Source organism: Zalophus californianus, chromosome 13 (genome assembly GCF_009762305.2).
Source record: "Zalophus californianus isolate mZalCal1 chromosome 13, mZalCal1.pri.v2, whole genome shotgun sequence".
NCBI classification, from domain to species: domain Eukaryota; kingdom Metazoa; phylum Chordata; class Mammalia; order Carnivora; family Otariidae; genus Zalophus; species Zalophus californianus.
Window position 1 is genome coordinate 43,732,004 of NC_045607.1, and position 27,114 is coordinate 43,759,117.

Consider the following 27,114-nt stretch of genomic DNA (forward strand, 5'->3'; position numbering starts at 1 on the left):
GCTGTCAGGTTATTCCCTTTTTCATTATATTTGGCTTGAGCTTCCTTCCCTGCCTTTCTCCTTGCTCTTTGTCTTGGCGGCATCATTCTGACTAGACCCATGTAGCCTTCAACCGGAAATATGACACGCGGTGATGACATTTCCTCTGAATGGAAATTAAGCCTTTGCTTTGCAATAATATTATAATGCCTTGTCTGTTTTTGTGTTTTGCTATGACTAAAACGCCCACTTTATTTTTAAAGGATTTGAAGTTTTGGGTGTTCCCCCCCGCCCCGGGAGAGAAGCAGAAGTGTTGGTTACACAAATAATTCTGTAGATAAAAACCAGAACTGATCTAAATTTATTTGGAATGACAGAGTCAGTGATTTGGACCAGCCTGGGTAGCCAGTTTGTGCCAACAACCAGGCAAATCAAAGGGTCTTTTCTCCCTCATAGGATTCTCCCCCCAAAATGGACCAAGGAGATACCTTGTTTTGGCAATGGGTAGACACCTGTTTCTCAATCTTTAGGTCTTGATACGTCAATGTGTGTGTTGCTGTGTGGCTAGACAGGCCTCTTGTGTTCTCACTCTAGCGCCAGGGTATATCCCAGAGCAGGTTTCATCAGTTAGGCACTGACACCATCCCCTTGCCTGGCTCCTTTGGAACTTATCCATCTGCAGCTGAGAGAGAAGAATCACTAGAAAGCATGGAGAGAGACCATCAGGGCAATGGGTGCTTTGCTTGTTTCATGATCTAGGACTTGACATTTCTTTTCTCGGCACCTTTGTGAGGTAACTGCAGTTAATATCTTGTGGCTATACACCTGGCAAAATGGTCATGAAGATTAATAAGAATTTAAAATTCACTGGAAGAAATACAGTGTTGTATGTAGTCTTTTTTTTTTTTTTAAGATTGTTATTTATTTATTTGACAGAGAGAGACAGTGAGAGAAGGAACACAAGCAGGGGGAATGGGAAAGGGAGAAGCAGGCTCCCCGCTGAGCAGGGAGCCCGACGCAGGGCTCGGTCCCAGGACCCTGGGACCGGGACCTGAGCCCAAGGCAGACGCTTAACAACTGAGCCACCCAGGCGCCCCGTGTTGTATGTAGTTTTGAGTTATATTTATGGATGACTTATTCCTATGTAATAGAATAAGTTCTTTCCCACTCTGATTCAAAGAAACCTGCTTAAGATTACTGGCTTTCTCTCGGAAGAATTGAATTCCACGGCCTGTGTCCTGCATTCTGGTTCGTACAGAGAGCTTCTAAAACAGTCTTGGAGGAAGAATTAAACCTTCCCTTAAAATCAATTGCAAAACCAAAGGTTCTGGATGTGGCTGCTTTTCTTTCACGTTCACACAAATCATCAAGAAGGTCTATGGAAATGGCTTAGCGCAGTGGAGTTTGCAGTGAGGTAAATTGCTGAGGTAACCTCTGGGGAGACTGATTTTCAGTATTCATAACGTTTGCCTAAATGGAATGAACAGTATGCAAGTGTATGTAGAAAAAGCATGCCAGTGTCTGTTATTTTCCCTTCTAGGTTGATTCTGAAATGTCCTGTCTAGACTTTGAAGGTTTCTTGGAGTAACAGTCCCTACTCCAGCTTTCTTCCTTTGGTCTTCACTCTTTGCTGAGACAGTGGATACTTTCAAAAATCTCCCTTAGGAAAGAAGGCAAAGAACAGAAGCCTCTGGATTCTTAACCACTAATAACTGTGTTGATGGTACAGTCCTCTAGGGTGCTTCTCAAGGGGAGTAAAAATAAAAGCAAATGCTTCAAAGTAAAATTAGTCCTTCTTATTTAAAAATAAACTTGTAGGGGGAGGTTGGTGATGGTCATAATAAGCAAATAAATGATGATAAGATGTCAGAACTCCAAAAAACAAATGAGGATCATTGCTCTGAGGTCTTACTTTTTTTTTTTGCTGAGAAATGTGTTTATTCTGATGCAGTTGTACAACTAATCTAGGACAAATTACCAAATAAATTTTACATTCTTTACATTCAGGACTGGGGTTTTTCAATGACTTCAAATTTAGGATCTTCAAATTTGAAGTCTGGGAACGTATTCCTGGCTGCTTTACCATATATTTGCTTAAGCTTACAAAGCTCCCTCTCTAGGTCTTGCTGGTGCTCTCGGCCAGTATCAACGGGTCCTCCAGATGCCTGTCGCTTAGTTCTGTATTCTCTAATCTTGTCCACGAAGAGTTTCTGTACAGGATCAAGTTCCTTATTAAAAGCCACTGCGGTAACACCAATGTTCCTCCTCAAATGAACTGAGACTGCAGACTGAATGAGAGAGGAGAACCTGAAGAGCCTCTGAAGAATCATGGTGATTTTGTTATGGACAGGAAACGTCTCGGAGGCGGTCTTGAGGACTTACTTTCTAAAGAAAGCATCCTGCATCTGCACAAGTGTCTCTTTCACATATGCTAATCAGCTCCACCGATAATTTTAGCTCTTGGTGTGTTTTCTTCCTGCCATTGTTTGATGTTATTTGCTAGACTTCATATGCACATCCGGGGAGGAACACATTTGCTTATCCTCAAGTCTGGGGGGCGGGGCTATGCTGGGAATATGTAACAGTCCTTTGCGCTAGATGTTCCCTTTCATGAAGAAGAATTTGGTGAACGCTTTTGAATAATAACGGTTTTGGGTGAATGGAAGAAATCAGGGAGTACAGTGTGGATTTATATCTCCATTCATCTTAAAGCATTTAAATATTTCTGGACATAATGACCTACCAATTCTTTCCTCTCTTCCCAAAATAGATCATATTAACATGAAATATTTGAAGTGTGGCATGATAGTGGATTCCTGAAGCATTTATTCTTATGCTCTCTTTGCTCCTGGAAATAGAGAACCACTTCTCTCCAACCATGGCCTATAACAAGGCTTCTTAGGTCATGCCTAAAGCAGGTCTCAGAGGCTGATAAAGACCTTGCATTGAAAACGGACATACCTCACCCAAATTCTTTGAGAATCTTACTTTCAGGTGGCATTCAGGCACACAAATCCACATGCAGAGCCCTGCCCCTTGTGCAACATGGATCAGGTGGTTCTTCTCTCTGTCTAGGTCTTGCCTCCCTTGGAGAGCTAAGTCCACCTCCTGGGTTTCTCATCCTTTGCTTGGTTGCCCCTTTGAGACTCTCAACATCATATTTAAGTCCTCTTTCTGACCGGTTATCCTTATCGTTCTCAGCTCTTTCCATCTTTCTGACTTGGTCCCTACTTACTTTATTATTTCGTACCCTCCCCCAAGTTTTCTACCCCGCCTCTTCTTCTGCCCCCAAGCTCCCGACCTTAAATTCCACTGGCCGCATCCAGCCAGAAGGCAAGGGTGCCCGTTGATGCAGTCCATTCAGCTTAGCCTCCTATGTCACGAAGCAGGCTGCAAAAGCGTGAATAGTGAACCTGGAGAGGCCAACAGAAGATATCTAGCCTATGGGGCAAATTGCCTGGCATGCAGGAACTATTATTCTTCAGACCTTCTGTCCATTCTTGCTTTCATGTACAAAATTCTAAGGACATTTATTTTCTCTTTCTTTTCTTATTATTTATTTTTTTTTTTTTTAGTTACCACTTCTCCAAAGACCAGAGTGCTCAGGGTATATAATACATGTTGATTATTATCTTAAGACATTCAGATATCTAGACCTTGACTCTGCTCGAAAAAGGAAAGTTTTCTGCTTCCTCATCTATACTCAGTGACTTTCTTTGCTGAGGGTCAGTGTTATAGCATCTTTCTAAAGTAGCTGTCTTAGTGAAAAATCACTTTAGAGTAGGTTGCTGTGACCATATAAGACCCTCCTAGGATGTGGTAAAGTAGAATTTACTTGGAGGAAGACAGCATTCTCAGTGATCCCAAGAGAGGAGGGTTATCGCTTCTGTGATGTGTACCTCTTCTGCCTGAGAAACGCTGACTGGAATTCTTTCGATTCTTTTAGTTAAGACTTTTCACATATATCTTTACATAAATAGGCTTGTCATATTTGACTCCAAACTTCTAGAGAAGTCCCACTCTTTTTACTTCAGTTTATTTTAAAATCTAATTAAGACAACTTCTGTCTTAATGTACATTATTTTGCTTGAGTTTTAGTCTGAAAATTGTTTATGAAAGTATCATTGAGTCAGAATTTTCCAGTGTAGTGGTTTGCTTAATTAAGTTCACTAAAAGTTTATTTATTTTTGTTTGTTTTCTTGCAAGGCAAATATTAAGACAACTGGGGAATAGGGAAAGCTAAAGTCATGTTTGTTTTCACGGCACTGCATCCTAAATTAACCTAATCTCATTTCAATGACTTGGTTTTTCAACAGTTGTGTGTGCTTGGGCTGACTGGTGAGCTCGTTGTCTCCTGAACAAATTGGTCTTAGGGAAAGTTGGTCTTGGATTTTGAATTAAATTGTGATATATAAAAAGGAGAATTTCAGATTTAAGGTTAGGTGATATGCCACAAACGAGTCAAGTTAGGAAATGTGTATTCTCTGAAAAAAAGGGAAGGAAAAACAGAAAATTTTTATGTATAGTATTTGCAGTTTAACTTCCATGTGTTTAGTGTATTACCTCTCGTTTGTCCTATTAAATTGGTTTGCTTTCTTATAGTTTCTTTCTACTTTGGAGATATCATTTTTTTTTTTGTGAAATCCTAACCAAGTTATGTGTTTTTAAAAAATTCCATATTTATTGGTTAGATATTGCTCTACAAAAGATGGCCTGAGGAATGAATGCTTTTTTTTTTTTTGTTCTTGTTGTTTACTGGTTTTTTAAAAGATTTTATTTATTCGAGAGACAGAGAGAGAGCACGATCAGTGGGGAGGGGGAGAAGCAGGCTCCCTGCTGGGCAGGGAGCCTGATGCAGGGATTGATCCTAGGACCCTGGGATCATGACCTGAGCTGAAGGCAGATGCTTAACCGACTGAGCCACCCAGGAGCCCCTTTGTTTACAGTAGTTAATAATAGGTTATGGGAGGAAAAAAAAAAGCCCCCAAATTGTCACAACAAAGGAGATGGGAGGGAATGAAGAAAAAGAGATGGACTTTTTTTTCTTTTCAAATTTTATTTTATTTTTAAAATTTAAATTCAATTAATTAACATATATTATTGGTTTCTGAGGTAGAGGTCAGTGACTCATCAGTCTTATATAATACCCATTGCTCACTAATGCCCATCACCCAGTTACCCCACCCCCCACCTTCCTCCCCTCCAGCAGCTCTCTGTTTGTTTCCTGTGCTTAAGAGTCTCTTATGGTTTGTCTCCCTCTCTGATTTCATCTTGTTTTATTTTCTCCTCTCTTCCCCTATGATCTTCTGTTTTGTTTCTTAAATTCCACATATCAATGGAATCATATGATAATTGTCTTTCTCTGATTGACTTATTCGATTTGTGTAATACCCTCTAGTTCCATCCGCGTCATTGCAAATGGCAAGATTTCTTTTTTTTTTTCCTTTGATGGTCGAGTAGTATTCCAGGAACAAATGTTTTTAATGACACTCCTAAAATATTAGACTAGAACTCTGTTAGAACATAAGGATTGGGAAATTTGCTTGGAGTTTGTGATAAATGTTATCCACAGCACATATAATTCATATAACTCTATTTTGGAAGAAAAAATTTGGCTCATGGTCTAACTGAATACACGTTATGATGGATGGCATTGGTTTGGGTTGTTTTAAAATGGCAAGACTGAACACTGAGCTTGTGATGATGGGGACATTTTAAGTGATGTGGCAGGAGAATTCTCTGAGCTCTTTAGCAGAATAGTTAGGGCTTTCTTAGTCTGAGAAAACTCTGCCAAGTATCACCTTATGGACTTGGCTAATTCCTAGGAAGCTCTGCATCAAAGGTTCTACCTTTACTGTAGAATCTTCTAGCATGAGCTTTGGGTATTTAACCTTACAGATTCATCTTATTCCCCCCCCCCCCATTTTCTACATTTATTTATTAAACTTAATATTAAGAGAGGATTTGTGTGAGTGGAGAGTCTTGCCTAGGAGTATGATCATGCAAAGCTTCTGGGTTCTATTTTCTGCCAGTGCTTCATAGAAAATCAGACTTAGAGTCTAATCCTTCACAGGACAGACAAATGATGTGACATCAGAACAAAGCTAATAAGTTCACAGTGTGGATTTTGTACTCTGTTTAAATGAAATCCAGATCTTCTGCACTTATTAAAAATGAAGCTCTCTTCCCCTTTGGAATCAAATACAGTCATAGGTACTCTCTTCTTGGGCTCTAAGGAAGTATGGCAAATTATCAGCCCATTTGCTTCTTAAAGCATTTTTGAGTGCATGTTTAAAAAAACCAAATAGGATATCATCATTGCATAATTAAAAATTGGATGGCGAAGGTTTTTTAAAAATCATTTCCCACTAAAGATATGTATATATCCATGTATCCTCGATCTTTAATATTGAACATTATCTGCTTTGTGACAATTAGATGATCACAGTAGTGACCTGTAGGAAGTCAGGTTTACCTCTTAAAGACAGACTAAGGATCAAAAAACAGAAGAATATAATGAACAAATAAGAGCTTTTTTAGGTATAGTTCTATCTGATACAGTGATAAAAAAAATCACAAAATGAAACAAAAAATCGCATCCTCTTGAGGGACACTGTTTCAAACAAGTAGGAGCAGGAGGCTGAATCACCACTTCTTTCATCTTTAAATAAGTTCTCCATCTAGAAGCTTTTGTAAAGCTAGAATGCTGTTTGTTTATTTAAAGAAACTCATTATGTATGGGCTCTACATGTATCCTTTAGCAAATCTGAGATAATCTTGCTTAGAGCCTTACCGAATGTAGTTTCCTTTTTAAATCTGCAAACAGACCTGGTGGATCTGGTTTCCTATTTCTTCCTCCCAGGCATCTATTGTCAGTCCAGATTATTTTGCCACTTTCCTCTACTCCAGATGGTTGCCAAAGCACTGAATTTCAATCAGGTGGCATTGCTCAGCTATCCTGCCAGTGTTTAGGAGGGTCAGGCTCTCAGTTTTCCTTGTGCCCTATGGCCAAGGTGCTTACCTGGTATGAGTCATGTTGGTTCACTCACTGGAGCCGATGGACCAGAAATCCCCTTGTGCTCAGTGCTCAGTTATGACCCATTACCATGAACGATGACCAGGATGGCCAGTGTTTCTTCAGCTGATGGCCCATAGTTCTGTTACCTTTGTAGTTTTTTGACAAGCAGCAGGTGCTCAGCAAATCTTCGTTGTGCATATAAATGAATGACATTGAAGCCCTCACAAAGTGTGACTAATTCTTTACAGTCTTTAATAATATTGCAATTTTGCACCTATTTGTATGATTGACTGTTGTCAACTTTAGCTACACTTTGGAATCATGTGGAGACCTTTACAAAATATTCATGCATGGGCCTCACCTTGGGAGATTTTGATTTAATTGGTCTGGGGTTGGCTGCCTGTGCACTGGGAATTGTCAGAACTCCCTTTACCTTTAGGAAGGTAAAGAACTCCCGTGATAGGCTGTATACTCCATTACGTGGAGGACCACATCTTTTTCTGCTCACTGTAATATTCCAGCTCCTCATTTGGTGCCTAGCATCTAAAGGTGCTCCATAAATGATTGTTGACTGAATGAATAAAAATTTGAAAACATGGCTTCTTCTAACTCTTGAGGACAGAACAATCAAAAGGGATTAAAGGAATAGAGCTTTTTCTGAAAATGGTTCTAGTGTGTTACCTGTGATCAAACTCAGATGGCCATGGCATGGCATTAAAGGACCCCATCCCCAAAACATCCAGTGATCATCTCAGGGACCACATGTTTCCCAATCTCTGGGAGTTTTATAGCCTGCTACTCAGTGCTGGCCTAATTCAGGTTGGATGGTCTGATGGTTGAGTGGATAAAACTCTTGGAAAAAGAAATTTTGAAACTTAACAGCTCTTTCTTTAAACTTCTAATCAAAAGGAAAATGTTAAAGCTTGGAGATTTTGTATGAAAAGCTGCTTGACTGTTAATTAGGTGAACATTAGGAGAAAAAAAAAAGAAGAAAAAAGAAAGTGGTATCCTCAGTAAATGAGGAGAAAAACGCTTGCACAGTAGTAGATCAGCAGGTAATTGAAAGATGAGAAAAAATGTGCAGGGGGAAATTCAAGACTAGGGTTATGTGATTGACCAAGAAATGCAAATTGTTTTTTTTTTTTTAAAGAAAAACCTGAGTTCTTATTTTTTACAATATCTTTTGGAAATAATTAAATTTAGGTGAAATGTCGTGCATTTGGAAAAGGATACAGCTTGAGTGGGGAGATTCAGAGCTGAAATGTGGATTCTGATCCTCCAGCACTTACCTGTTTTGCTGGGTGACCTTGAAGTTCTTTCCTTCCCCTTGGTGGCTCCTGCCTATTCTCCATGACTCCTGAAATGTTAAGTCAGCACCATGCTTCAGTCTTGCAGCTGTCTCTGATGAAGAAAGGGCAACAGTGTGGAAAGCCCTGGGAGGAGAGGCCGCTATCAGGGGTCACCTGCTGCCAGGGGTTACCTGCCACACCGACATGAAAAGATTGTCAACGCAAAACAACGCTTATGCTTTCTATAGCTTATGAGACGGAGGCTGTCACTCCTCGGCCAGCCCCCCACCCCGGCTCTTCCACCTTCCTCTTCTCTGTTAAAGATGGGAGAGGAAGACTTCCCCAGGCGGCGTTTCCACAGTGTTTGACACTGCAGTAGTCTCATAAATGAAATGAAAATGAAAACCCGTCATGCAGTCATCCGTAGGATCAGCAGCGTTGAAATTGTTCAACCTACAAGCTAGAGAACATCATGTGTCTTCTTAAATGTCTCCATGGAGAGAATCTTCTTTTTTTTTTTTTTTTTTTTTTGTGGGGGCGGTGAGAGGGGTTACTTTGGATCTTTTTTTAAATAATGTCATTCTGATCATGTGACATTTTTGCTTGAAACTCTTCAGTGGTTCCCCTTCGCCTATGGAAAAAGTCCTAAAGTGTTAGCAGGGGTGATATTGAACATTTTAAAGATTTTTTTTTTTTTTTTAATTTGGAAGAGAGAGAGAGAGAGAGAGAGAGAGAGGGAATGAGTGGGGAAGTGGGGGGAGGAGCAGAGGGAGAGGGAGAAGCAAACTCCCTGCTGAGCAAGGAGCCCGATGCGGGGCTCGATCCCAGGACCCTGAGATCATGACCTGAGCCAAAGGCAGACCCTTAACAGACTGAGCTACCCAGGTGCCTCAATATTGAACATTTTAAACCTGATATGGCATCAAAATGCACCCACATTGTAGAACTGGAGAGGAGAGTGTGGGGTCCTGGTCCCAGACATTATGCTTTCGTTGCTGGCTTGTCAGGAGGTCTAAAAATCCCACTGTAGGGACAGTGTGTCTGGAGTGGAGGATGGCAATCGGGGGGCCCATTCCAATTGATATGGAAGCATTTTGATTTTGTAACGAGACACTGTAACAAGCTGGTTGTAGACTCAGCTTATTAGCTGACATGAAAGCGTCTCCACTGTCTGTCCCTAGCCTGTCTCTGGCTTATCTGCTGCTTTTCTTCTCTGATGCCCCATTCTCTTGTTTTGGTGTTGTAATTGTAGTTTCCTGAATATGCTCCATGATTTCCCATTTTTGTGTCTTTGCACATGCTGTTTCCTCTGCCTGGAATGTTCTTCCTCTCCTTAAATTTCTGAAAAATCTCTTAATCTTCCTTCGAGGCTCTGCTCATTTGCCCCTGTTTCTTCCACCCCAAACCAGCATTTTTACTACTTCCCCCTTTTCTGTGTGTCCTGCCTCTATGACTGTAGCCTTCACACTGAAATGGCAGTTATTTATCTGCACGTCTCACTCTCCATGAGCCTATGAATTCCTTTCAGGGCACAAATTAGACGTGTTTTTCACGTTCGTGTCCCGGGATGAAGTAGGTACTTGATAAATATTTGTTCGGTGAACCAGGGAATGAATTATTTTGTGTGAATGGGGAGCCAGGGCTCAGCGTTCCCTTGCTAGGATATTTAAACAGTTGGGATCTCTCCCTACCCCTGCTTATTTTTCTCCTCAGTATTATCTCATGTAGGTTCAATAACACAACATCTTTTAATCTTCCTCCAAAGGACTTTTTTCCTCTCTCTAGTCTCCTTTGCTCTGCCTTTTTGGCCTTCCTGTATTTTCTCTCCATTACGTACAAAGTGTAAGGGCCAGGACCCAACACAGAAGACATCGAAGGTGTAAGCTGATGAGTGGAACGTTGGAAGGCTGGTCTTGGGAGTCCTTGCAAGTCACTCACACTCCTCCCAGGGTTTCCATGATCCTTTTCCTTTCTTTGCAAATGATGGTACTTCATTGCTGACTCAATTTGTCCATTCTGACTCCTGCCAGGATTATTTGGGACTTGGTCCTTGGTTGTCTCTTCCCATCTTGTACTTATCCATGTCCAGTTTGTCTCCAAATGCTTCTGCCTGATCTGGCCTTTTTAAATTATTATTATTTTTTTAATTTTCTGCTTTTAGAAGGTGTGTGTCCTGCTTGTCAAGCTTGCTTTGGCTTTTATTTAAGTCTTTCCTAGTATCTGCAGTCCTATCTCATTTGGTCACATATTTGGATTTGAGGAGCTTATTCTAATAAAAGTTGTCTGTTGGCTGGATTGATTAGAATAGGGATTGTATCTTTGGCAGTCTCCGCATACATATTGAGTAGGATGTTCATAGTTATGTCCACAGAGTGTGCTAAAACCGATGAAATGATGCCCTCCGACCATTTTATCAGTAAGGTAAGGGGGCAAAAAAAAAAAAAAAGATGGTGGCAAGGAGGGTGGACAGAAGTTGGAAGAGCGTAAGAGTAGGTACTCAAGCCAGGTTGCCTGGGTTTGAATGATCTCTGCCACTTCTTAGCTGTGTGACCCTAGGTTGATCATGTCACTTTGCTGAGCCTAAGCTTGTTCATCTGTTTCACGGTGATAACAGTATCTGCCTCATGGGAATTTTGTAAAAATCAAATGTGTTAATGCTTGCTCATAAAGCACTCAGCACTATTTCTGGCATGTAACAAATGGTCAATGAAAGTTAACTATTATTGGTTAGTGCCTTTAAAAGATGAATTTACTATTGATTTCCCAATAGGCATCTTTGTTTGAATGTGGTGTCTCTTTCTTCCCCCTTCCCTAACTCTATCTTTAGCCAGAAATCTTTTTTTAAAAGACTCTTTTATTTTTTCATGCAAGAGAGAAAGAGAGAGAATGAGTCGTGGGGCGGGGGTGGGGAGAGGCAGAGGGAGATGGAGAAGCAGACTCCCCTCTGAGCTGGGAGCCCGATGTGGTGCTCCATCCCAGGACCCGGAGATCATGACCTGAACTGAAGGCAGACGCTTAACTCTCTGAGCCACCCAGGCGCCTCTAGCTAGAAATCTTAAGAGTTAATACATGCATCTTTTAAATGAAGGTGATGGCCTAGATAGGTCCTTTCCCAAATGATGCTCCATAGCAAAGATGTAGGAATTCTGCAAAGGCCCCTCCAGAGGGGCTGGGAAGGCACAAGTCCTGGGGAGGCGGCATCGGTGGGCATAGCCACACAGCCCTCCCTCCCGTCTAGGAGAGCAAGCTCCCATTTATCTCTTTTACACAGTGCACTTTCACCCAAGTGTTTGTTGAAACAAAGAGAGCTTGAAGCTAGAGGAAGCTAGAAAACTCCCTTCCAGCTTGACAATCAGTGATTTTGAATGTAGAACATGATGATAATTTGATTTTTACCATTATTTTGTGAACGCCGAATTAATGATTTGGGGGACTCTCACTACACATTGCCTTATCCAGTGATGCAATAATTTAATAAAATATGTCCTAATCCCATTTAGTCAGCTTCCCTCTGTTGTTCGTAGTCTGCTTTGAAAGGACTGTCAAATTGAATTTCCTGTCCTCCGTGTTTGCCAAAGTTTATTATTTCAATTTACGGCAGCAGAAATGTTATAACCTGGTCTTTTATGTACTCTGTTGTGTTAGCTCTGATACTTTGCCAATCTTCACAAGAGAGTGATTATGGAAAGATGGGCCCTTCTTTGCTTTCAGAAAAAGCAACGGGCAGGCCTTTCTGAAGTCTAGAGGGGTGATGTGCTGGAGGCAGAACTGGGACTGGGGTATTTAATCTACTTTTTTTTATCCATACATACCTTTAAGCCCCTCCAACAAAACACTATTTAAATATTTTTGCAAAGCCACAAATAGGCTAATACCAAGTAAAGCATGGGTTGTATCTGAGGAAAGATGCTTTGAAGAGAGAGGGATAAGATGAAGCTCTAAATGCATTTAATGTATTAGCCATAAAGTGTGCAGAGCTGGGTTTGTAATGCTATGAGAACATTCAGGGAAAGATTCAGAATGAGATCTCAGAAATCCCACGCGGAGCCTCCTGTTAATACCTACAATCTGTTCCGTAGCTATTCTGGTAGATTACCTGCTGTCCTTAAGCAGGATCAGGCTCTGCCTGTCCTGTGTATAGTGTACTACGGATCCCTAGTGCTTAAGGTCACCAGCGTGATCACGAGGAAATAAATGGGAGAATCATTCCTTAACAACACTGAAAAATGATAATGGCAATATAGGTTTGTTGTAAAAAGCTCTAGTCGTGCAGAACTTCATAGCAAAATTCCTGGCTTTCTCTTTTTTTTATTCCCTAAGTCCCATTCCTCAAGGTAACCACTAGGAATCGTTGAAAGTAGACCCATCCAGAGTTTTTTCTTTGTATAGACACACACACACACACACACACACACACACACACACACTCTCTCTCTCTCTCTCTCTCTCTCATAGGTATATACAAATATAGAAATAAATATACACACATATATAGTTTAAAAATATAAGTGGGGTTTTCTTTTTACTTAATTTTATATTTTCAATATCTTTTCATGTTAGTATGTATAGATTTATTCCCCTTTAAGAATGAGAATCACACTTCAAGGGGACTTTTCAACTCCTTCTGACTTCTAACTAAAACCTAGACAACTAGCAGCGATGGGGTGGGGGAAGCATCTGCCCCACCAGCAGTCAGAGCCCTCAGCCTCTGACCCACCTGACCTTGGACATGGTTCTGTTTTATTTTTTTTTATTTTTTATTTTTTTTAAAGATTTTATTTATTTATTTGAGAGAGAGAGAATGAGAGATAGAGAGCATGAGAGGGAAGAGGGTCAGAGGGAGAAGCGGACTCCCTGCTGAGCAGGGAGCCCGATGTGGGACTCGGTCCCGGGACTCCAGGATCATGACCTGAGCCGAAGGCAGTCGCTTAACCAACTGAGCCACCCAGGCATCCCCATGGTTCTGTTTTAAAGACGGCCTCAGCCCCCCGTTGTGAAAGAAAATGACCCTTTGATCAGGTTGGTTTGCTGTCCAGCCAATTGCACCAACTTCTCTTCGGGAAACGAGGGAGAGCCGTGTGCTAGGGTTTCCCATCTGTCAGGGGCTGGTGAGGTGGAGGGGTCCTCGCTGAGCTGGGTTAAGTGAGCCATCAGTACAGCAGGCCTGACTGATTTGTTGATACACTGGACTAGCGGGGAAAGTTTTTAAACTAATTCACCTAAGATAAGGGAATGGCTTCTCCTCAAAGGCAAAGCAAGGAAAGACCCTCCACTTCTCAGTAAGCCTGTCCAAATTGTCTGCCAAGCACTCGAGGATGAAATTGAGTCTAACACTACAGCATGTATTACTAAGAGTAGACTAGCCAGCAAATATTTAAGGGTCTAAGCTCAGCTTCTCCATCATTTACCTGCATTTTGTTTGGATGACAAGAAGTGGCAGAGTGCAGTGCAAAGTGAGATTAGGTGCTTGAAATGCGCTGCAGAGATTAAATGAGTATTTCTTGAGGCACCCTTTATTATGGGGAGATGGTAGAGGACAGATTTCCTGAAGGGTTTTCCACTCGGCTGCAAGATTAAGCGTTCAGGGAACTATATAATTGGTAATATACTTTTTTATATTCCCGTGTAAATAATTTCTTTATTGAAACTTCACAATGTATAATATTTAAACACTTGTCAAGCAATAACTCACTGGTGGCAGAAAATTATAAAAGTCGAACAGCGGGATTAAGGGTGTTAAGGCTGGAGCTGATTGATCTCTATAGTTTTCTTGACGAGGAATCTTACCGCAGAGGTATAATTTGTGAAATAGAACCACACAGTCTCAGTAATTTGAACAGTTATGTGGGAAACTCTGAATCTATCTCAAATTGGTCTGCTTTTTTTTTTTTTTAAACAGGGTACAAAGTATGTTTTTAATTCTCTGTGCATGCATGCACGTATAAAGCATGGCCAGATTTTTTTCTTTTCTTTCTTTTTTTTTTAGTGGAAGTCAAATTCAAAAGGGAAATATAAGGCTCTACCCTAATCTGTGAGATCTGTCATGGATTTAAGTATATTGCCCACATATCAAGACAATGCCAAAGTCATTTGTGTAAATAATAACAGAAAGGAGCACTACCAATTCATCGTGCATGGGGATATAGTGTGTTGAAGGAATTTACTAGGAAATCAGTATTTGTCATCACGTTTGTCATGGTTTATAAATCCCAGCCTAATTTACAAGGGTTTAAGGCCTTTCACCCAAATATAAAAACTGACCCATTAAAGTTAACGGGCCTTCTTTATCTGGACTCATCTTTTAAATTTACCCTGCGATTAAATGTAATGAAAGGAAGATGGGGACATTTAAAGTGCCAGGAGACTGCTTGGGTAAGGGATGGGGACTCAGAGAGGTCAGAGACCAGGGAGAACTGGAATTGCAGGTGACAGCAATAAAAACGCCACAGGAGGCTGACACTTCAACAGTATGCTACTCATAAATTTGATGGAATATTGATGGGCAAGTATTTCAAAAGGATGGAGATCAGTATAGGTGCTGAGGGATTTGAGTAGACTGGAGAAAACCCTGAAGTTATGATATATCACTGGGAAATAGTTACCTGGTTTATACCTATACTTGGGGGAGAAAAGAAAATATCATTATTGATTTAAAAATTTGGTTAAACCCAAGCCTGAGATCCTGTCTCCAGCCTTACCATCAGACTCTGTTGACTTGAGATTGTCATTGAAAAAACCACATTGCCAGAGAGATGAATGACTCAGAGGTAGGCCATTGGTCAACTGGTGCAGAGAGCCATTTGGCTTACCAGACACTTCCAGAATTTGGACCATGCAGATGAAGGATCATGTAGTTTACTTATCTGAGTAGAAGAGCAGATATTCAGATCTCTATAATGAATATTTTTTGGGTGAGACATAAGGAAAACTCCCCCCGCCACCCCCCCAAAGACTGTAAACTTCATGAAGGCAGTAGACCATGTGTCTTACCAAGTAGCTTATCTAGCCCTGGGAACACTGACAAACACAGGCTTAACATTCCCCTCAGCCTGACTAAAATTTAGGTAAGTTTCTTTCTGATTATAGCCCCCTGATTTCCCTTTTCTTAGAGCATTTACTTTAGAAAAGTTTCAAGTGTAAGTTCTTTCTTTGTCCTTTTGAGATCTAAATCTTCTGCAATCCAGGAATGTCTTTCTCGACCTGGGAGCTATCCCTTGGAAATGTAATCATCAAGAAAGATAGGGCTCCTGTCTCCCAGTGTCTGTGGGAGGGTAGGAGCCTAACACTGATGATCAACAATTAGCAAACACAGGTGGCCTAATCAATTGACACACCAAAAACCGCCAGCACTTTTTCATTAGGTCACCCCAGCTTCAAAAATCCTCCCACCCTTTCAGAGGAATTCAGTTCAATCTCTCTCTTATTGCAGTAGTTTTAAATAAGGTCTCCCTTCCCTATTTAATTGATCGGGTGTAATTTTTCTTTCATAGCACTCAACCAACATTTGTTGAATTGGATTTGAAGAACTTCCACTTTCTATTCACATGGATAGCATCAGTTTAGAAAAAATAAAAGTCTTTGTAAAGAATACCAATGTTGGAGGAAAAGTTAGGAAACAAAGCAAAGTATTTGATAGATGGCTCAAGGTATCCATACTAGAAAGACAATCAAAAATAGTTTGAAGAATGGGATAATATTCTCTTAATAAAACTTTCTATAGCTAAGTGGTCTTATTTGGAATAATTTAAAGTGAGTTACATCATGTTGAAGTGTCTAATAAATTGCAAATGCTCAGGAATGTTTATTAAGTGGCAAGGAGTAAAGTCTTTGCTGAGTGGTGCTTATTTCCTATATAGTTGTCCCAGTGAAACCATTCCTATGGACTAGAGTTTTGGGACTGATCTATGTCCTCCATTTTATTGATCAAGAAACTGAGAACCAAAAAGGGTGTGATGGCTATTTGGTGGAAGAGCAGGAACTGGAAACCAGGTTGCCTTATATCCAATCTTTTGAGTTTTTAAAACAAATTGAAGCATAGTTGACATTATATTAGCTTCAGGTGTACAACGTAGTGATTCAACAATTCTATACATTACAAAATGTTCACCCAGATAAGTGTAGTTGTCATCTGTCACCATACAAATCGTCACGATATTATCGATTATATTCCCTATGCTGTATTTTTCATCCCCAAGACTTATTTATAAATGGAAGCTTATACCTCTTAAAACCCTTTACCTACTTTGCCTAACTGGCCCCACCCCAGCAACCACCATTTTGTCCTCCATATTTATTAGTCTGTTTCTGTCTGGCTTGCTTGTTTTGTTATTTAGATTCCACATATATTTGAAATCATATTTGTCTTTGACTTATTTCACTTATTTCGCCTCTAGGTCCATCCATGCTATTGCAAATGGCAAAATTTCATTCCTTCTTATGACAAAGCAGTATTCCATTGCATGCATGCATATATATCTACATATACATACCACATCTTCTCTATCCATTCATCTACGGATGGACATCACTCAGGTTGTTTCCATACCTTGGCTATTATAAATAATGTTATAATGAATGTAGGGGTGCATATATATTTTCAAATCAGTGTTTTTTATTTTGGGGGGTAAATACTCAGAAATGGAATTACTGGATCATATGGTATTTCTATTTGTGATTTTTTTGCAGAACCTCCATATTTTTTCCATAGTAGCTGCACCACCAATAGTCATGATGGTTCCTTTTTCTCCACATCCTTGCCAACACTTCTCTTCTTGATGCTAGCCATTCCTACTGGTGTGAGGTGATGTCTCACTGTGATTAGTCTTGTGTTCTTTTTACTCTCTTCTAGAAATTTGAGGTCTAATCTGGTGTGATATTTTAATTGGAGGGAGAAATTTAACTGACAAGACTTATGCAAAAGACAGGTAACAGAAGTGTTTAGGTGGAGAAATATAACCCGAAAAAAGAGAAGACTCTTACTCATCCATTGTTCCTTTTGGTAAATTGTAGCTACATAGTCTTGCAGTTAACAGCTCTTTGCCATGAAAATCTGATTTGATCCCCCAAACAAGCTCACCAAGGCAAGAAATGGCTTGATAAAATGATTTACCAAAGGTCACCTGACTAGTAAATGGTAGTGTAGAAACTAGAATGAGATTTTTAGTTCATCTAGTTTTTAAAAAGTCTACTTTGTGCCCATTAGGGGTAAGCATTATGCTGGATCTTGGAGAGAGTATGAACACAGCGTGGAAGAGACAACAAACAAAAATATGTTTATGACAACTGTGATGGGTGCAAGTGCCTGAAAAGTGCAGTTTGCAATGAGAATTTATAAGAGGGTCATAACCTTGTCTAGAGATGGGGTCTGGATGAGGAAAGGTTGGCTCAAAGGAATGGTATTTACATTACCAGACCAGTATCCTGAGGATCCTCATTTAACCAGGGTTCAACAGGAGTGGCTTCTATACTCTGGTCGGGAAGCTGGTCCCAGCACTAGATGGAAAAATGAGAAATATAATGAATGGTAGGATTTTTTTTATCAAGCTAAATGTATTTAAAACAAAGGTCTGGGGCACCTGGGTGGCTCAGTTGGTTGGGCGACTGCCTTCGGCTCAGGTCATGATCCTGGAGTCCCGGGATCGAGTCCCACATCGGGCTCCCTACTCAGTGGGGAGTCTGCTTCTCCCTCTGACCCTCCCCCCTCTCATGCTCTCTCTCTCTCTCATTCTCTCTCTCAAATAAATAAATCAACTCTTTAAAAAAAAATTAAAACAAAACAAACAAACAAAAAAACCCCCAAAGGTCTGTCTTATTTCCTGAGGTTGTCTTTCCTTATTTGTGATTTTAAAACACCCATTCTTTTATACAGTGATTCTTATGGTAAATAAATATTTGTTTGAGTAAATTACTTGGGGCTATAAAAATTTTCAAATCCTACATCATCACTCCCATTTTATCTAAAATATTTTTAGTCAGTGACATCCTAAAGACTGGGAACAAGTGATCTATATCCTGCTATAGCCTAACTCCCACCCCACACTTCCCTTTTATTTTATGAGTGGAGGGAAGATCTTCGCTTTGACTAACGTAATAAGTCAAAGGAATAAGATAGTACCTTTGTACTTATGTGGGAGATGGGATTAAAAGTAATGAGACACACCAACTCAGAAGCATAATGTTATTTCAGGAAATGAGAATAAACAGAATTTAAACATGTTACTTGGTACAGTTGCTGGGAATTTTCCTAGCAAGCTATCACGTCAACCTTTATATAGATGAGGGAGAGAGACAGGGCAGAAGGAGAGCCAATTGAAACTGAAGGCTGCTCTGACAAAGAGAAGGCTAAGGCTGGCTGGGGCCAGAAGAGGGAGAGCTTTCTTGATCCCTGTTGCTCTTTCTGCAGAGAATTTCTTTCTCAGTCTCTCCTCTTGGCCTTACTTGTATCTATCAACAGATTCTGTTTATGCCTTAGCTTCGGTGAAGGCTGTCGTGCTGGCAGAATGCCCTCCCGCCCTCATTGGAATGTGTCGCGGTGCAGAGGGTAAAAGCAATCGATGGCCCTTCCTGGCCCCACCCCTCCTCCTGCCCTTATAAATACTTTTATTTGCATTCTGTCCCTGTGGTCGTGCCTTAGCCCTTTGCATTCGCCCTTTCTAGTTGAAAGTCATTAATCTGCAAATGCAACTAATTAGCCCTTCACTGTTCCAGGAGCAGAAAACACTGCTCATTCATCGTCCTAGTTTATTGGATGCCAGAAAATGTACACTTAAGGATCAATGGATCTTTCCAATAAAAAGGGTGCTCTGTATAATTACGCAGTCGGCCCTGGTAAGCTATAAAAAACGAGAATTGCACAGAGCACCTAAAACCTGCCTCAGAATGGTGTACTTACTTAAACCATGGTCTTACATTTTTTATTTTCTCAAGTAAGTTGTGCCCATTTTATGAGGGGAGCCATCTCAATCCATCTTCTTGAAGAGTGAAGCACAGAAAATTAGGTGAAATTGGGTGCATTTCAGCCTTGACATTTTTCTTTTTGGAGAAAGGTTGAACTCAGGACCTCAGGGTTGGTATGAGATTGGAAAGGCCAAACCACTTTATCTTGTTTTTTCAATGGGGGAAAAAAAATCTCTTGATCCCGAATAAAATAAGAACTAAAATGCTTATGCCTAACCTTTTTTTTTTTAAGTACTGACAGAATTGACTATATGCCTCCAGAGAAAACTCTTGATTCTCCTAAAAGAAAATAATTTTTCTATAGAGGTAAATGTGTCAAAGGAAGTGAGAGGCAGGGTACCATTGGAAGTTGGATCGGGACAAGCAGTTTAATCCACAGAAGAACATCCTCCCTTGTCACAAACATAGTATCTAGTTGTGCTGTGAGTGTGTGCATGTGTATGTGTGTCTTTGTGTGTGACTGCTAGTGTGTGTGTGTGTGTGTGTGTGTGTGTGTGTATGCAGAAACCCTTTTTACCAAAGGGAAATTGAAAGTTGAAAAGGACTAGCAAGAAAGATGTGAAGAGTATTCCATTTCCATGACAAAAAGTCCAGGGAGGAAAAAATGTCTACAATTACCTATTTCTGGTAACCTTTGGGGAGAGTGAGTAGGACACTTGGGTAGCTGAATCCCACAGATGCGAGAGCAGGTGTTGAAGAGGATTGTTGCCATCACTGGCCACAGCCCTCCATTGCTCACAATCACCGTCCTTGGTAGATATCCCACACAGGTCTGTGTGATGGGTCTGCAGCGCTGTGTACCAGCTGCTATGAGCTGGGTTCTTTCTGGCTCTGTGCTGAGAGATGGGATTCATGCTAGGGGTGCAGCACCAGAGAGTTCCCTGTCTTTAACTATGCCTGGTGGTTAAACAGTTCTTAGCATAAATGGGAATGGACTTGGAAAATGAGCAGGCAGAACTATTTCCTTCTCTTCCTCAGAATATTCACAATAATTTAAGAATAGCAAACAGAGTTGGCTTTCCTTGAATAACATCTCTTTCTCTTCCGGGGTGGCGGGTGGGGGGAAAACAACTTTTTAACCTTTTTTTCTTTCTTTCTCTTTCTCACCTGTACTTTTAACTTCAGGGATATAAAGACAGTGGTAACAGACTTAAATTTCTTCAGATCCATCATCTATACCTACTTAGTGTTTATCTAACCTTACTTGTTTCCAAAGAGGCATTATCTTAACAGAATGATAGGGAAGAAGCCTCCATTGTTCTTGAATGAATTGTCTATTGCAGGGGTTCTTAGGATGTTTTTGCACCCCAAACCCCTTTAAGAATTGCTGTCACCATATGATTTCACTCATATGTGGAATTTAAGAAACAAAGCAAATGAGCAAACAAAGGAAAAAACAGAGACAAACAAAAAACCAGACTTTTAAATACAGAGAACAAACTGGTGGTTGCCAGAGGGGAAATGGGTGTGTGTGTGTGTGGGGGGGGAATGGGTGAAATAGATAAAGGAAACTAAGAGTACACTTACTGTGATGAGCAGTGAGTAACGTATAGAAATGTTGAATCACTACATTGTACACCAGAAACTAATATAACACTGTATGTTAATTATACTTAGATAAAAAAAAAAATTTTAAAAACCCACAAAAGTATATTAAACAGCAGTTCTTTAAAAAAAAATTGCTGTCATAAATAACCTTCTTCTCAGCAGAAAATGTACACTCATGCCATTTTACTTTTGATTTTAGGGAATTCACAGATACTCTAAAGCAACTGCCTTCTGGAGTCTGTGGTCCCAGATTAAAAAACCTGTGGTCAAATGCAATGCCTAGGAAACAGCAGGGAAATTAAACCATATATTAGGATCTATGAGTACACTGTGTTGCAGAATAATAACAGATTGCTGCTTTATGGTAATGGCTAAGATTCAGTCTCGACTTCCCAGCTGTGTGAGAAGTTATTTAGCCAGTCCAAGTTCTAGTTACCTCATTTAAAAGAGGGTAATAACATCTACCTCATTGGGTTGCTGAGATATGCACATAGCTTGGGACACAATCATCCCTAAAAAATATTAGCGATTGTCGTTGTTAATAATGGGGAGTGGTATTCAGTGGTGATTAAGGCAGGGCATCCTCTCTTCCCTTGCTTGTCAGTTGTCATTGCCATCCTTGGGGAATTGACTCTTTTGAACATTCCTGAATGCCCAGCCTCTGCACCCTGCCACCGCCCCCCCCCCCAAACTTCTACTTAGCTACTAAGACTCATCCTGCTTGAGGAAATCGAGTTTCACACTTTGAAAAGCAAAGAGATCCATGTTTTTAACAATGCTTTATGTCATGTTTTGAGGTGACTATGGACTGTGGAACTCAAAGGAGGGGATGCTTAGTTACCTGGTGGGCAGTGTGTATCTGGAACATTCCTCAACAGGGGCCTTATATTTACCTCTTCCACTTTCTTTTTACGCACCTTGATTTTAACCATGAGCTCTTTGATTTTTCTTTTTTTGGCCTTTCCCTTTTCTTAATTCCTTGTCAGTGGCAAGTCTCTGTTCAGTTCAGGTCAACAGATAATGATTAAATATCTTCTATCTCCCAGCTGCTGAGCTAGATACTAGGAACACAGAAATATGTAAAATATAGTCCTTATACTTGGAAGTCCTTGGAGACTTAGAGTCTGTTAGGCATAGTATCGTGATCATCATCATCAGCAGCAGCAGCAGCACTGTTGTTTACTGAGTACTCACTCTGAGTCAAGCATGTGCTAACCATGCTGCATACATTATTTCACTTCATTTCACTTCACCGTAGGATCCTCTTTCTAGAATCACCCATATTTTTACCCCAACACTACAAGCTTTTATTTGCTCTCTTTAGCCCAATCCAGCAATTCTCACTTCTCTCTTCTCTCCATGGTAACTAGTTTCAGTATCTGCAAAACCTTCTCTTATTCAACCACTAAATGCTTATAGTCCTCCAAAGCCTGGATATGGCTGTGTTTCTCACCCCTTCTATGCTTTGAAACTTAAAAATGATACAGCTTGTGCCTCAGTAAGTCGATGACCGGCCATTTTTCAGTTTTGGATGACTCAAACTTATTCTAGGTCAGACCTAGGAGATACAATATGATTCCAAAAAATTAGGAGCCACAAAAGTCTTCTGATTTTACCAAAGAGTTGGGGATTGTTCCAGAAGCTGCGATTTGGGTCAGAATGGTGGTTAAAGCCCCGTAGTTAATGAATTCACTAACTTTAAAACATATGATATTATGATCTAAGGTGACGTTAGAAGCAATGACCAAGTATTTTGTAACATAAAAAGAAGTATTAAAGGAATCTCATTATCTTTCATAGGATGTTTACAATATACTGTGTCTACATAATTATGGGATCTCCCCCATATAATGGAAAGAGATTGGTCATTTATTGCTGTGGTGGAGCTTGATGATTCACAACATCTTGATGTTTGGAAAGAACAACCTGTTTGGCATAGAGTGGGTCAGCTGTTCCTGAACTGTCTGTGGGGAGGAGTTACTTTTTGTTTACGAGAAGACTTACAGCTATCAGTCAGATTGGAGCAGGTGCCAGGCGCTGGCATTCAGTCTTAGATTCCATCGTGATAAGACCAGGGTGCTTTAGTGAATGCGGTAGGGGCTCTTACCTAGTCACCCTTCCAGACAGAAAAGGGCTTCTGGTGTTCTACTGCTCTTCTAGTATATGTTTGTCCATTGCTGAATCAGAAACCTCTGGAAGCTTATCAAAAGCACAAGGGATGTCTAAGATAAAAACTTTCGAAGCAACAATAATTGAGACTATATTTTGAGTACCTAATATGTGCTGTGCAAATTACTAGGGACTTTGCATGCATAACCAGTAACCCTTCCTAGCATAATCTGGGGTTGACGCGGTTATTCACATTTAGCAGATAAGTAGATTGAGGGCTAGAGAAATTAAGTAACTTGGTAAAGATCATATTGTTTGCAGATGGCTGACCTTGGGTTTTGTCATGGAGTGTTTTTATTTTTAGGATTGAATCTTTTTGGAAAGGGACATGATTCTTATAATTTTCTTGCCTAGTTTTTAAAAAAAAACTTTTTTTAAAAAAATGCAGGAACAGTTCTACCTTTCTGATCCTGCTTTCATCTTGTACAGGGTGTGGTTTGAAAATGTTTCTAGACTAACATACAGTCATTTCTGTTTCCAGAAATGGCCCAGATTAAAAATGCTTGAATGTCGCTGTGTTGCAACAGACGCAATTGGAAAAACGTCATCCCTTTTGCCCTGTCTTTAAGTGTAATGATTAATGTACCATTGCAGGATGATCTATGTGCCCATAGATTACTGCCTGAATCACTGTGTCCACTTTATGACTTATTGTTTGCCTGAGATCACTGAACATTTTATTTAAAGATTAAGTGGAGGATTAAAGCACTTCTCTTCTTGGCCAGAATTTTTAAAAAAAGAAAAAAAAAAAAGGAAAAGAAAGAAAGAAAGAGAGAAAGAAAGAAGGAAGGAAAGAAAGAAAGGATAGATTAGGTAGAAAAAGGACTGTACCGATGGTCATTTAAAATTAAGCAACTGGAATCAAATCAATCGTTTGTCAGTGAGGCATATGAAAAGTTAAACAGATGCTTAATGGTAGCCAAACCCGAGAAATTGTGCTGTGATAAATAGTTGATATTATCAGATATCAATATTGTTGTATATATCAGAGGACCACAGATATGGGTGTCTTAGCAGCTGGTGTAATTGTGTAACACTCTTGAAAAACAACTGGAGAAGAAAAAAAAATTCAGATATCCAAATTAGTGGAATTTGAAAAATACATATATTACTGATCGAGCTCCATTTTGCAATATTCTCGGTTCATGTCATTTTGCAGTTGTTTTTTTCCACTGTGGCAGAAGCAGGAAAAAGCAAGCTGGTCTTTTAAATTTATTACATTACATTAGTTGCACTATAAGATTCTTTGAAGATGATTGTCTTGTGGATTCCAGTTCCAGATCAGTGGACATTTGGCTGGAAGGATTTATATTGTGTGCTCAGAGAATTGGGCCTTAAATCAGTGTTTCTGTAGGTTGCAGAGGGTTTGGTTTTTACAACTACAATAACTAACTCACGGGGGAAGTGTATGTGTGACCCTTTCCCGATATTCCAAGGGAAGTGTGTGTTTGGTCATCTTTGCTTTAAATTCTAAAAAGCAATACAACAGAAACATTAGCTTTCTTATCACCATGTGTTTGTTTCACTCGGTAAAAGAGATTCTATATAGAGGGGAAATAGTTGCATTAGTTTGTAATTTGTGAGAGAATTGAACTTTTGATTCCATAGAGGAGAACACTTAGATTGAATTATACCAGGTTCAGGGGACATTTTAAGCAGAAGCCTGCCTAAGTCCACTCTACGGTTTTCCTTTTCTGAAAAAGGCTTTTTCTAACAGTGATGGTAGAAATATCCTCTAGGAAAGACAGGGGAGTATAGATTGATGTTCCTCTATTCATTTATTTGTTTCTTTATCCAACCATTTATTCTTCAAACAAGTAAGTACCCATAGGAGCCAGGCTCTGCCTTTTGGGGAGCTCCCAGTTTGGTGTAGAAGGCAGAATGGGAATATATCTTTACTAGTCTGTGATGAGGGCTAAGTGATGGAGACAAGTACAAAGTGCTTTGGGAACAAAGAGGAAGGAGTGATGATCCACCTGGAAGGAGGGTGCATCCTTATGGTGGGAAGAAAAGATGCTAGAACTTGGTCTTTGTGAACTCGTAAAGTTTAGCCAATGTTAGTAGGTCTGTTTGGCAGCCCTGGTAGGGGGGTGGAGTGTGAAACAAGATAGAGAAAAATTGTCAGAACTTAGTGTTGGAAGAGACCCTGAGGATCATCTGGGCTTGTCACCTCACTGCAAGAATCTCAAAAGCCACCTTCACAGGGTCTTGATTTGCTTCGCTGATTTTTTATTTTTTAGTCTATTGGTTCTATTACAGCTCCCTGGTACAAAACAGGGCAAATGTACTGTCTCACTCAACAGCCTTTAAAATGTTCCGATCAAGCTTGTGGTTGCCCCAAACCCCTTGGCATTTTTAAAATATTATTCATACAATGGGTTGCAAAGCCTTTTCTGCATCCTGTTTGTGCAATTGATCGTTTTGAATCTAAGAGTAGGACTCTGCATTTATTCCTTTAAAATTCTATTGACTTGGCTTTGCTTTAATGTTCCAGTTTAAAGATCATTTTAAACCTGCATTCTGACATCTCTCATATTAGCTCTTCTGTCCCAGTCTATGCTATCTGTAAACTTGATTAATATGCTGTCTATATCTTTACCCAGGTCATTGATAAAAATGCTAAAGAGACAGGTAGGAGGACAGAGCCCCAGGGGATTGTACAGATCATCTCCTTTGGGCTATGGTTGTTTGACTAGACAGGAGTCAACCTAGACACCCAAGCTCATTGCCTTGTTATAGACAGGATGCCCCTCTGGACTGGTGTGTGTAGGAGTGTCCCAGTTTAAGTGGTTATGTTCTGGTTATGTTGTTTACCCCTAATTAAGGAGTACCTCCTTCCACACTCAAAAGTATTCTGCTTTGGTTGAAGAGTATTATGGTTACCCTAATTGTCAGAGACCACACTAAACCACTAGAAACATGATATTCACAGGGCTCTCTGGACCCTCTGATTTACTAGTTCTGTCATACAATGAAATGAGAGTTATTTGACAAATTTGTTCTTAAAATTTGTATTCATGCATTTTTCCAAATGTTTTTTTCTAAATGTTTTCAACTAATCCAAGGTTCCCCTCCCCCCCCTTTACCTGTTGGGAACTAAATTTAAATTTACAAGCCTGCAATGACAGTTTTGGTTTCTTGTGTACTTACCTTATGCTCGGTATTCATCCAAGTGTTTTAGAAGTTTTATCTCATTTAATCCTCATCATAACTTTGTGAGGTAGGGATTGGCACTGCTATTTATAGGTAAAGAAAGTGAGCTATTATGGGTTAAGTAACTTTTCTAAAGCCTCGGAGCTAATAAAAGATAGAGATAGAATTCAAACCCAGGCAGATGGACTCTAGAGTCCTTTCTCTATCCCACTAACTTTCTGAATTTAGTTTTATCCTCATTTGAAACCTGTGACGCCAAAAAAAAAATAGACATGAAAGAAAGAAGCTGAGCTCAAAAATACTCCTCCTCCTCAAAAATCATTTACAGTTAGGCCGTAAAGGAAAGGTAATATAAACGTTCTAGGGTGCTGGCAGGAATTGATGGAATTACACAGTTTAAAGGACAAAGCTGAGGGACATCTCTCAATGCTTCTGACAAATGGGCCGTAAAGTGCTCGAAGACCACTATGGCTCAGAGAAATTCTTCCAGCCCTTTAGCGCTCTGGCTCCTGCATTAGCTTACAACGTTTGCTATCACTTTTCTGTGGCCCAGGGAGAGAGGGAGAGCAAGACCACAATGGGCCTAAAATGACCCTTCTGGGTCACTTCTTCTAGAAAAGCAATCAGTTTCATATCGCGAGAGTGTACGAGTGTGCGTGCCTGCAATAGCAAAATGTTTCAAAGTAAAACAAACAAAAAACTGCTCCTGGGTCATTTCATTCTTTTGATATTCTTATTTTTCCAATAGTTGGGGCAGAGTAGTGCTCAATAAATGTTTGTTGAGTGAGTGAACAAATCCCCCCAACAATTCTGTGTATTGGAGTGGGGGAGGAGGAAAGGGTGGGGCATATCTTCACAAAGGCCCTTTGTCCTTTTTGCATTTTGGTTCAAAACGCTCAGCTCTGCGGTTTCTTACACACGAAGCTTTTCGAGGATGTCACTTACCGAGGGAGGGACATCCCTTCCTCACCCTCTCCAAGCACGTTCTTCATTTCAAGACAC

General features: G+C 40.2%; 1 protein-coding gene across 1 annotated transcript; it reads right to left on the minus strand.

The window, feature by feature from the left end:
* Positions 1-1,982: 1,982 nt before the first annotated feature.
* On the minus strand, positions 1,983-2,326 carry LOC113934839 (ATP synthase-coupling factor 6, mitochondrial-like). Its single transcript, XM_035723704.1, has one exon. The coding sequence runs from the start codon at positions 2,307-2,309 to the stop codon at positions 1,983-1,985; it is 327 nt and encodes a 108-aa protein (XP_035579597.1). The 5' UTR covers positions 2,310-2,326.
* Positions 2,327-27,114: the final 24,788 nt, after the last annotated feature.

Bases quoted from the DNA above. Each gene is read 5' to 3' on its own strand.
- LOC113934839 (XM_035723704.1), bottom strand. From the start codon at position 2,309: ATGATTCTTCAGAGGCTCTTCAGGTTCTCCTCTCTCATTCAGTCTGCA.